The sequence below is a fragment of the Bidens hawaiensis genome, unplaced genomic scaffold, assembly GCF_021521415.1.
Source record: "Bidens hawaiensis isolate Kalapana, Puna unplaced genomic scaffold, B.hawaiensis_p1.1 tig00039966_1, whole genome shotgun sequence".
NCBI classification, from domain to species: Eukaryota; Viridiplantae; Streptophyta; class Magnoliopsida; order Asterales; family Asteraceae; genus Bidens; species Bidens hawaiensis.
The window spans coordinates 4,256-17,810 of NW_027497029.1; the positions used below are offsets into that span (position 1 = coordinate 4,256).

The 13,555-nt window shown below is 35.4% G+C and overlaps 1 protein-coding gene across 1 annotated transcript; it reads right to left on the reverse strand.

The window, feature by feature from the left end:
* Positions 1-275: 275 nt before the first annotated feature.
* LOC143591648 (secreted RxLR effector protein 161-like) lies at positions 276-1,028 on the reverse strand. The gene has a single exon (XM_077071800.1). It carries the CDS (start codon positions 1,026-1,028, stop codon positions 276-278), a length of 753 nt encoding a protein of 250 aa, XP_076927915.1.
* Positions 1,029-13,555: the final 12,527 nt, after the last annotated feature.

Consider the following 13,555-nt stretch of genomic DNA (forward strand, 5'->3'; position numbering starts at 1 on the left):
ACGTGCTAAAGGTAGAGAAAGATGGAATCAAGGAACAAGAAACTCTGATAATCTTTTTGGTAGTCTATTAAAAAAGAGATAATATCTCTTTAAATACAAGTTCAAGGTTTTTAATAAAAGAAACATAATCAATCTTGATCACGTAAAGCTAAAAATAAGGATATAAACATGAATGAAATATTGGAGAATAATTTTGAGTTCCAATACTCCCCCTCAAGTTGGAGTGTGTAAGTCAATAACACCCAACTTGTCAAGTAAAAATCTGAGTTGCGGTGTCACCAATCCTTTCGTGAAAAGATCAGCAATTTACAGCTTCGAATCAACATGGAAGGGACGGACGTACTGACTTTCAACCCGTTCTCTAACAAAATAGCGATCCATTTCCACATGATTGGTTCTTTCATGGAAAACTGGATTGTTAGCAATATGCCATCCGCCTGGTTATCACAAAAAACAGGTATCGGCTCATCAAAAAGCGCATCTAATGTTCGTAGAAGCCAACACACCCACAAGACTTCGCTGATAGTGGAGGCCATAAAACGATATTTTTCTTCGATAGAAGAACGAGAAACAACAGCTTGTTTCATTGTTTTCCATGAGACAGGAGCACCTCCTAATAGCAGTAAATATCTGGTACGAGATCGTCTTGTAAATGGACAACTGAGCCAGACCGCATCATAATATGCTGAGAGGTGGTAACCTCCATCACGCGGTAGCAAAATGCCTTGACCGGAAGTGGCCTCCAAGTAACGAAGCACGCGGCGAGCAGCATCAAGATGATTCTGTCTCAGATCAGCAACAAATTGGCTTAGGATGTTGACCGCGTATGTGATGTCGAGTATGGTAGCCTGGAAATAAAGTAACCGACCAACGATCCGACGGTACCGGTTGCTATCGACCTTTGATTCATTTTCTCCTTTATCATGTTTCAAGTTGGGTATGGGAAACGAGCTTGGGCAACACCCCTGTAACCCACAATCTTCAAGAATATCAAGTGTATATTTTCTTTGGCTTAAGACTAAGAGCATTCACAGCCTATTCCCTATATTTATGTGAGGGAGTTTTGTAAATTATATGGTATGGGTATGAGTGGCTGTGAGTAGAGGAAATAGAAAATATTATATGGGAAAGTTAAATTAGGGGTTTCACTGTTCATACCGTATAATATTTTAATATTTTCTAAAAGTGATTGTGAGTGAAGAAGAACGAAAAGATAATGATAAGATATAAAAAGTATTATTTAATTAAACAGGAGAGAGAAAATGCAGTGATTTTTAGTGTAATTACATGATATATATGGATATATGGTAGGGAATGGGCTGGGAATGCTCTAAGCCTTTAGATGTTGTAGCCACCTTAATACCGATGAAATATTTAAGGTTCTCCAGGTCTTTGATACTGAATCGTTTGTCATGTACATTTTTCAAGACTTGGATCAGATGACGTGCATTTCCGGCCACAATAACATTGTCGACGTATATGAGCGCAACCACAAAATTATCGCCTGGTTTGTCAGTAAAAAGTGAATGATCAGCCTTGCATTGTTTAAAACCAAGATGAAGAAGTGATGTCGTGAACTTGCAGTACCAATTTTGTGAAGCTTGATTCAACCCATAAAGCGATTTTTTCCTTTTCTTTAGAAAAACCTTGTGGTATCTTCATGTAGACTTCCTCATTTAAATCGCCATGAAGAAAGGCATTGTTTACGTCAAGTTGATTAATGATCCAATTTTTCTTAACTATTACAGCTAGTAGTGTTCTAACTGTAATGAATTTAGAAATTGGTGCGAAAGTCTCATGATAATCAACTCCTTCTTGTCATGTGAAACCCTTTGCCACAAGCCGAGCTTTATACCGCTCAACTTCCCCATTTGGTTTGTATTTCACGTTATAGACCCACTTTGAGTCGATCGCATGTTTTCCTTCATGGAGTTGTTCAAGAGACTCTGCCCCATTTTATTTAAGGGCACGGATTTCGTTTTGCATGGCTACTTTCCATCTTTTGCCCGACATTGCTTGGTGAAAGGTTTTTGGTTCATCATTTAACTTGATAGCCGCTAGAAACGTTTTGTGAGCGTTAGAAAAATTTTCGTAAGAAACAAAATTTGAAAGAGGGTGTACCATTGACGTGTCATTTTTTAGTGCAGAAAACAAGGGGATGACGGATTGGGGAAGTTTGACTTGATAATCTTTGAGACGATTTGGTTGTGTTTTGACCCGTTTAACGCATTCTGTTTCAGAATATTGTTGTTGGTCTGAGTTGGATAGTTGCCATTTAACGGCAGATTGTTTCGACCGAAATCTAATTCCGACCGAACATTCTGTTTTGACAGTTTTCCAATATTACACGTGATTTCCATAAAACACTGAAAGCATGTTATAAGTGTTTGTCACTCGAGTTATATTTTTATCACTAATACTATTATTATTAAAATGTTATAAGTAATAATTATTATCATTAATATGGCACATATAATTATTATAATAATAATTATTATAATTATTAAAATTCATAAATGTATTAATGATGTATTCAACAACAAAAGTAATTATTATTATATTTATTATTATTACTATTATTAGTTTTAACAACAATTCTCAATTGGTAGTATAATTATATATTATTATCATCATTATCTTATATATATATATATATATATATATATATATATATATATATATATATATATATAACATATCTTTATAATCATTATTATCAGCACTATCATTATCATTAATAATATTATTATAAGTTTTATTATCAATTCATTTTTATAAAACCGAACTCTTGATTTAAACCCGTCTTGTTTCTATTTAATATTGGTTTAGTTATTTAAAAGCCCAATTAAATTATATTATTTTGTTTTTATTATCAATTAAGTATGAGTCCCTAATCGTTAACAAATTAACCGGTAACCTGATTAACATCCGAACCTTCTCGTCCAATGTTTTAAATGTAGTTTCAACTAAAGTTCAAGTTCATTAATATATTATTTATTCGCTTTCAATTAGCTTTCAAGTCGGATTCATTTGTTTCGTTCTCAAGCTTTCTAATAGTTTGCAAACTATGATAGTTATGCGATCTCAACCCGAGGCATCAGGATCTTCATCGTCATTCTTTAACTTTTTTAGTTCATTATCCTTGCATGTCAACTGCAGAATAAGATCATCTTGCTCCTTTATTTTCACCCCCTGAGACGCAACAATCTCACGGAGCTCCATAGTTTCTTTCTGACAATAGGAGACATAACCCATAAACTTTCTTTGATTAATCAGCATCTGCTTTTAAGCCTGTTGGTCAGCAGCCATTTGATTCTCATAAAGATGAATCAAGCTCAAGAGCATGTTCATCTGATTCTCCTGTGGCATAACATGAAACGATGGAAAGATCGGCTGTACTGGACCTTGAGGACGATTAAGCCTCATGAATGACATGACCATAGGCTGTGTCGGCATCATAATCGGTGTAGGTGAAATCACTGATGTAGCAGCAGTAGGCCTTGGGAAAGTAGATAAGACATATTGTGGAATCATACCAAGCTTAGGATCCGATGTGAGTGTGGCTGTCAATGTGTAATCCGGGGTGCTAGTAGTAAGCGGCACCACCGGTCTTTGAGGAGCAGACGACCTTGGAGGTTGAACTCCAAATGAGATACCAGCACCTTGATTCACTCGACGTTTAGATGACTCACCACCAGCCACCTCTTTTCCTTTTCTCTTACGTTGAGCAGCTTGAGCAACAGGTGCCTCAACCTCAGCACGTCGTTGGTGATCATCCCCACCATTATCACCATCTCCATCACCGCCATCATTTCCAACAAACCCTCTACTCACGTATTAAATTTTTCAAGGCTGTGTGCATACTCGATGTGAAGTGTGAATACATTTACCTTAAGTGGTAAGTGTATGCCGTATGTGTATTATGCGAAAATTATGAATGATTCTTGTCGGTACGTGAAAGATCTTCGGATATTGCACGTATAGACAGGGAAGGCAACGTTAGTCGGTGTGCGAACGATCTTCGGATATTGCGCGTACAGTCATTCGGGAATGACCCCCAAGTGGTTATTAGTGTGTGTAAATGTTGTGATGTGACTTGGTTATTACATAAATGATGTAATGATATAAAGTGTGTTGTAGACAAGTAGAGGTAGGGCGTGAAAGAAGTAGCAAGGGTCTAGTAAGGGTGTTAGTGGCATGACGATAGTACGTGGTAGGGTAAGCATATGCGTGACTTCGTTATTAAAGAGGCATAACGATATTCGTTATTAAATTGGCATAACGTGATTCGTTATTAAAGTGGCAAAGTGGCATAACGTTATTCATAATTAAAGTGGCTAAGCTGTAGGGGTAAATTAGGGGTTAAGTGGTAAGGTGAGCAGGTTAGATAGTTGGCTATGTGTCTTCGGATATGTACATAATGCATGTAGTTGTTGTATGATAAGTTTCTTGATTAACTAGAACTCACTCAGCGTAGCTGACTTTTAGTATGCACGCAGGTGAACAGATTAAAGAGTTAGCATGAGGATGGCACATGGAATGAATTGGACGGCTGACATCTGGAGATAGAAGAAACGATGTTTTAAATATAATGTATTGTGTTATGGTATCAAAGTAAAGATTTAATGTTTTGTAACGAATGCTTTAAGTTGACGTTTTCGCGAAAGTTTTAATTAACTCTGATTGTAAGAACTGCGTTTATGAGTAAATCCGACGTTAAAGTAGGGTTACTGGGTTCGGGTCCTTACATTTAAAACAATTCATCATTTTATTAATAGAACCTTAATTAATTTTTCTTAAAAGTCCTTAGAGAACGGAGATGAAAACAAACTTGGATAATACTTTTAGTTTAGGGTTTAAAGTTGAATAACATTTGCGTTCAACATTTGCGTTCTTCTAGTAGGCACACACGTGTTATTCTAATAAATTTTGCTTAATTGATTGTTTGATTCTTCAATATTTGTGTCCATATGTTGCCTTCTTCTATACATATACACAGTTTTAGTTAATGGTAAGCATAAATCTAGTAGGCACACACGTACGCAAATATTATTTTATTTATTTATTTGAACAATTTGATAATTAAACGATGAGGTGACGAATCTTTGTATTTTAAATGATGTCTTAATTAAGGGTTTTATTTAAAATCAGAACATTCCCGAATAACCTAATCAAATAAGTTAAATAAAAATCAAACTTTAGTACGATAAACAGAATAATAATACGATTAGGGACAACACATTTCAAAATAAACACCAGCATGAACATAAATACAAAAACAACTCACCATTTTATTAATTTATTAATAAAATGAGAAGGTTACTATTATCCAAGTTTTATTTTTAAATAATAAATTTTAAATGAAGATCCGAAAGGTGTCGAAAAATTTAAATGGGTCGGGTTTTTGGGTTTCAAAAACGACGAATGTCACATTATATGATCATTCATCACGAAATCCTTGTTTGATCCTCATTTTCTATTCACAAGGTAATCAGGATCACAACGTGATGATTTTCGTCAGATTATATGATCATCTAAGGGGTCTAATATCGAAGACAATTTAAAATTCACTCGCCCCAGTCACTCTTAGTTTTCAGGTGAATGGCAATCCCGTATGTCCACAAGTGGTTAACGGGACCAAACACATATGAGTGAGAACACATGTCCCTCCAACTCAGAGTTACCAACTCACTATATTTATAATTTGTCATTAATATTAAACTAATAAATTAACTAATTAAGAAAAGACAAGTAAACAAAACACAAGATAAATTAACTTAACTGACTCAGATGATAAAGAAAACCACCTATGCTTGAATCCCCTAAGTTGCAGTTATCAATTAACTAGAAAATATTTATTATGAAACTGAGATCATAAAATAGACACTTAAAAGAAAACCTGAACAGGACCTGTGACATTCGTCAAATTCGGATTTCGATTTTCTATCACGTTTTATTTTTAATAAATTATACTTCGAACCCGTATTTTATTGTAAACCCGATCTGGTAATTTTAATAATCATTTAAGTCGATCTTTAAATTTTTCACGTACTTAGTTCATCAAAACCCGTCATGTAGGCGTGTACTAATCGTTGTTCATTTAACATAAAATTAGTTTATAAATTGTAAGGGGGTAATACTTGTCATTTTCGAATCTATATTATCATTTCTTAAGTTTAATACCTTTTCATAAAATATGTAGAACTTGGATGGCCTATATGTAAATATGTAATATATATATATATATAAAGGAAGAACCCTAACCTAATCTCATTCTTACAGCCCCCCCCCCCCACCTTGCCGTTTTCCGGCAAGAAGCCGGCGACGGCAACTCCGGCCATCCTTTCTCCCCGATCTCGAACTCTGGCCGCCCTGCCCTCTAGCCCGTAACTCCAACGCCATCACCACATATTCCTTCCCTCTCTCTGTACCTCCAGCGAGCCCAGACGCACCACCAATGCACCGCCTCTCTCTCACTCCGTCTCTATCTCTCTCTCTCTATCTCTCTCCGTATCTATCTCTATATCTCTCTTTGTCTCTATCTCTCTATCTCTCTCTCCATCTCTCTCTCTCTCTTTAATGCATTTTTCCGGCGGCTGGAATGGGCTCCGGCGACCCTTGTTTTCACCTCTCCGGCAGCCTTCATCTCCGACGACCCCCGCTCGGCTCCGAAAATTGTTCTCTGCCAAACATCGTATAATAAGCATGAGATTTAGAGTTTTTAATCGTTTTTGTGTCAAACTTATAACTGGTAATCGAGTCACGAGTTCGGTCCCCCCTTAAACCCTCTTTGGAGAGTGTTTTTGGAATCATTTTTTATTAATCTCATAACTTATAATAAAGCTTATTATTATTATTATTGTTATTATTATTATTAACAAGATAGTTTTTATTATTATTATTATTGTTATTATTATCATTTAACAAAACAATTATTATTATCATTATTTTCATAATTAATAGATTATTATTTTCACAATTATTATGATTATTAAGGAATATTATTAAGTTCTATTACTGCTGATATTATCCACTTGTTTATTGAATAGAAACCCATGTCGGGTCTAGTTGCCATTAAACGTCATCGTTACTCGACTTATATTTTTATCACTAATCCTATTATTATTAAAATGTTATAAGTAAATTATCATTAATATGAGATATATAATTATTATTATTATTATTATAATAATTATTATTAGTAAAATTCATAAATCTATTAATAATGTAATCAACAACAAAAAATATTACTATTACATTTATTATTATTATTATTACTATCACTAGTTTTAATAACAATTCCCGATTGGTAATTATATCTATTATTATTATTACTCTTATTAGTTACTAAACAACAATTCTCGATTGGCAGTATATTTATATATTATTATCATAATTATCTTATATATATATATATATATATATATATTTAAAACATATTTTTAAAGTTGTTATTATCATTACTATCTTTATTATTAATAATATTATTATAAGATTTATTATCTATTCATTTTTATAAGACCGAACTCTTGATTTAAACTCGTCTTGTTTCTAATTAATATTGGTTTAGTTATTTAAAAGCCCAATAAAATAATATTATTTTATTTTAAATTATCAATTAAGTACGAGTCCCCGATCGTTAACAAATTAACCGGTAACCCGATTAACAACCGAACCTTCTCATTCAATGTTTCAAATGTAGTTTCAACTAAAGTTCAAGTTCATTAATATATTATTTATTCTTTTTCAATTATCATTCGAGTCGGATTTGTTTGTTTCGTTCACAAGCTTTCTATATTTCGATCATTTATTAGTTCTCGATTCGTCAATCGAGGTGAGTACTTGCATACCCCGTTTTCCATCTTTCGTTTTGGGGTGACATTTCATACTTATCAAACTAAATACTTTATTTACTTGAATCTTTAAACCCACAAACGTGATTGTATACTTTACTTAAATACTTGCTCGATTTGGTGTTCTATGCTTATTTGCCTATGTTTTATCGCTTTTGGTTGGTGGAAGTTTTTAAATCCGTGAACTATCAGGTATTCTCTTATAGCACGGTGTCGTTAACGTAATGCAATTAATGATATTCTATAAAATCCTAGACTACTTGGCAACCCCTTGCAGCTAGGTGGTGCTAATGTGTTTAACAATGGTCAATAAAATCCTAGACTACTTGGCAACCCCTTGTAGCTAGGTGGCGCTAACGTAATTCTATTAGCGATTGTCAATTTATCCAAGTTGTTGCTTTTATTTATTGTTTTGTATACAAGTTTTGTGGCTTAATTTTATTATTATATACTTATATGCTCAAACTTATGAATTGCTCACCAACCTTTGTGTTGACAAACTTTATTTTATGAAATGTTACAGGTTTGACTTTTGTTGACTCGAGGACTTGATGAAAAACATTATCAAGACTATTAGGGTATTTTTAAAACGAACAATTTGATTGCTACTTGTTTTCAAATTTGTTTGTATGAACGAGATGTGTTGTTTATTGATTTATGAAACAAAATGAGTTAATTAAATATTGTCACTTTAAATAGTGTCTTGTGTATTTGGGCTATCGGTTGCACCCCGGCATGTTCCGCCGCCTGTGGTCGGGGTGTGACAGATTGGTATCAGAGTCAGGTTACTATAGGATAGGTGGTTAGACGTAACGACCTAGTATAGTCTTTACTTTAGGGTCCTTATACGTGTTGCCTATACGTGTTTACTCTACTTGATTGTTCATTACACTTGTTTATTTATATACTTATTTATTTCATCAAATCATAAATATACACATGCACACACTTTCATAGTACTCCAAGGTATCCTTACCTTAAAACGCAAAAACATTAGTTTTTATTGTGTTTTATGGGTCACGAGCTTAACTTGGATCCCGTTGTTTCAAATCTCATTAAAGATTGTGTCATATGAGATGACCACTTTAAGTAGTCGAATGTGAGCGTTCCGCTCGCCATCCTAATTTTCGGTGTTGAAACAATAGAACCACGGTGGTACGTGGACTAGTGTTTTGACATGACGATGTACCCCAATTTATTATTTTTTTTTATTTTTGTTACAATCGTTATTTGAGTCGAAAACATGAAAAAACGCGGTGGTACGTGCACATGTTTAGACTCCAACAAAGTATTTTTGTAAAAGGTTTTTGGTGTCGGAATACCAAGTCATGGTGGTTCATGCGCGATTTTCCACCTTTAAATCTTAAAACATTATTATTACGTTTCAAGAATTTAAACCATTTTTCCGTTATTTGTTATAAATTCTTATCACAAGTCTTCATTTATAAATGTTATATTATTTTATTTTTATTTGTTAATAATTCTTGTATATCTCGATTTTATATGGTAAAGTTTTACACAAATTTTCTCATTTTGATTTCACAATGATTTTTATTACAAATTTCGTTCATATGATCTCTTCGATATAAGTTAAAAATATATGTATTATATATATAGCTAGTTAGATCTATTCAAAATGATTTTTTTTTTTTTTTTTTTTTTTTTTTTTTTTTTTTTGGTCTGGAACATGTTCGATCGAATAGGGCTCATTCGGTCGAATGAAGCACAGATTCGATCAGATGAAGAACTGGTTCGATCAGCTATTTGAATTTGACACTTTGAGCGGGAAAACCAGTTCGATCGAATACAATCTGATTCGATCGAATGAAGTCAATCGAATGGGCGAGAAAACTGGCGTTTGAATTTGACACTTTTGAGCGGGAAGACCAGTTCGATCGAATACAATCTGATTCGATCGAATGAAGTCAATCGAATGGGCGGGAAAACTGGCGTTTGAATTTGAAACTTTTGAGCGGGAAGACCTACTCGATCGAATCAGCCAATCGAATAGGCCTATTCGATCGAATGGCAGATTCGACTCCTTCATCGCCAGCCCAGAAAACGCGAAGAACACGAAGAACACACCAACAGTTTAACGTCCATAACGCATAAAATCAAGAGCTCGGCTTGCTAGATCGGTTGTTAGACCCTTCTAGCGGTAACCGTGGCTCTGATACCAATTGTTGGTTCAGTCGGGACCGAGACGATCCGAGCCGGTTCGAGACGGAAGGTTTGATAACCAAAGACGGATAGAAACAAACACGAAACAAACGATTTCATTGATAAAAACGAAAGATTACATGCTTGTTAAACACTGAAATCACGATCTATGGCAGGGGGAGGTCGAGCATGGCCTCCCCCCTCATCCGGACAGCACCTGGGCGCCGGGCACGCAAATCCTTAACAAACCACGCCTGAAAGCTCGGTATTTATACCCACTGCTATTCGATCAGGACTCATTCGATCGAATGAGTCCTATTCGATCGAATAGCAGACTCATTCGATCGAATCAGAGACTGGTTCGATCGAATGAGTATCCATTTGAAAATGCTCTTTCGAATGGATGACTTTCGGCGTGGACCACTATCTAGGTGTACAGCAGACAACATAAACAATCTAAACTATTCGCCAAGCGACGGCCACAAAACATGCACCAACAAATCTAAATATATCTAATTTTGATAAAAGGTGTTTCGATGTCAACTGGTCCAACTTGTTTGGAACCCACCTGCTAAGTTCATCATCTACCTTCTGAAATGAAGAAACACTAAATGACCCCGGCAGATTAAGGATAATCTGGGGGTTAAGTAAATGTTTCCCACGAGGGTTAGGTCCAGCAAAGATGGTTATTCTTCTCGACCTGCAAAACAGACACTGTGAGCTCGTCACTGAGAATGGGGGGGGGGGTTCCTCCTTGTGACCACCCTCCAGCGTGAGAATCAAACTAGATTGCTCTGAATATAAGTGTATATCGAGAGAAATAGCTAGAGAGAAGAGAAGATGATATCGTTCCAAGGTGTTGGAGTATTTATAGCCGAAGGTAGGTTTCCAAGCGGGTACGGCCAGCTGTATATAATATTCCTTTTCCACCAACCATGGGCTATGTTCGTGCCACGATGGGAGTTGGTGGGTAGGCAGCAGCTGATAGTGACATTTTGTATTGGAGCGTGCTCCTCCTCGTACTATTGTCGGTGAGCTGTCACCCTGTGATTGGTTCATGGGTCGCTTTTGTCAGATCTTGTCTATTTGTCCATACCTTGGTAGGTATAGTACATGTGACAATCGTCAATTTCAGGTTAACTCCGTTAACTCAACTCCGTCAATTCAAACTTAAGATCACTAAATCTATAACGCACACTTCGTTACATTTAAACTAGGGTTTAAATGACGCTTAACACTTACTACATGTGTAGTCTTTCGGGATTTGCACCGAAACGCAAACGAGTTGACGCAAACGATTGATAAATAAACGAAAAACGTCATAACAGTAATTATGTGATAATTATGTGTTAGACTTATGTGTTTTGTGATAACATGGTTATAAACGTTAACTCAAGATGAAAACAAGTTAGTTAGGCTAGAAAAGTAATACTTAGAAGTGGAGGGACTTGAGTGTAACTTGTGTGTTAATAAATAGATCCTTAACCTTAACCCTAACTATTATTCTTCTTTCCCACAAAGTTCCGATCGCAAACCCTCCCTACCCCTCTCCTTGGCTGCCGTCCACTCTACATACACATACAACATCAAATCAAGTGTTTGATTGAAGAACTAGGTGCTAGGAAGGTATAATTGATCATCCTTTACATTCTTGTTGCTTGATTTTGATGTTTAATGGGTTAATTGAAAACCCTACATGAGCCGATTTCATGTATGTATGAAGTTAACATGATTGTTGTTGATTGATGATGATTTGATAGCTAGATTGAATCTTGTTGCATGTTGATTGTTGTGTCTTTGATTTGAATTCAAACACAAACCCTAATCAAGCATGTAATATGTAATTGATGTGCATGGATGGTGTTTATGGAGTCTAGAGGGTCATATGAATGCATGATAGTTCATAGGTTGTGTATATATTGAGTTTGGATGCAAACAGTTTCTGGACAGAATGTGTATATGATGTTTAAGTGACTGTAACGAAGTGTAAACGTGAAAATTGGTTGAGATTATTGATACTGCAGTAAACTAGGTTGAGTCTAGTTTCTATAAAGTATAAATTTGTAATTTTTGGACAAGTAGAAGTTAACTTTTATGATTTTACAAAAACGTTGTGCAAAGCTGAGCTGTTAGACCTGCTGTTAGGTTATGTTGTAAATGTTATATCTCATGAACTACGAGACCAATTGGGTTGGTTCCACTTCTGGAAGTTGACTCATTGAGTTAAGAACCAAACCCAAGTGGTCTTGCATTTATTGGATTTTTCGTTTAATGGGAATTGCAAATAACATTCTGTTGTGCATGAATCTGACTGGTATGAGTTTGCTGTAATGATTTGATGATTGTGAGAAAAATATGAGGAATAAAAATGTAATAAAATATGTTATGGAAACCTAAGACATATGTGCTTCTGTGATGATTTTTGGTAAATTAATTGAGATGCTATGATCGGTGAAATAGTACAATCTTTCTAGTAGGATTTCTGTCTCGGTGAAACTAGCTGCTGAGTTGTGTAAAAATGCATGAAATATGATATTTGTTATATAATTGTTATGTTTTGACCAAAATACCCTTGCGGGGAATAGTTGCTAATTGATTGCCATGATTTGACCAAATTTCCCTTATGGGGAATAATGGTTAGTTAATTGTTATTTGTTGACCAAAATGCCCTTACGGGGAATAATTGCTAGTAATGTACGTTATGAATACATGACACGTATATGATTGCTTACACATGTGATGTGTCAAAAAAACACTTGTGAAAGTCACACACGATTCACAAACGAAACACGAAACATGTTATGTGCATAGGTATTATGTGCCGGGTCTAGAGACTCGATAATATTCCGACACTTAGAAAAATCTCTTTGTTGTTTTAGAACGTTAGAGAGAGTTTTTCGGTGACGCGCATCTTGGTGATTTATTTTGGGAAATTCTTCGCAAACAGTGAGTTTCACTTTTCCCTCCCTAAACTGTTTTTCAAACGCTTTTCACTGGGGGGAGATAACATACTCCACAACGCATTTAAGATTTTGTTATAAATTATATATCACTTGTAAAGGCTAAGTGGCAAACGAAATATTTGAAGTCCTACACATCGAACCGGTTAATATTTAGAATAGCGAGTCACTGTTGAGTAGTACTACTGGGTTTGACAAACCCCACCCAACGCTAAACTCGACTGGAGGTCGAACGGGTGTAATTTTGGCTAACACGTACAAATGGTCTGGAGGACCTGGTGACAAGGCACTTACTAAACGAGTCAGCTTCGGTGTCGAACACTTAGTAATACTTGTTGTATAGACTAGCTACCTATCGATATATAATTTGACATAACACTATCTGGTAACGCAAAACGCCGTAACATGGTTACGCAAAACGCTTAAACGCCGTAACGTGGTTACGCAAAACACTTAACGTAAAACGCTGAACGCAAACGCTAAACGATTTATTTTATATAACTTGTGAACTCACCAACCTTGTGTTGACACTTTTAGTATGTTATTCTCAGTTAGCCGAGGCGGGCGCGCGGTTTAGGAACA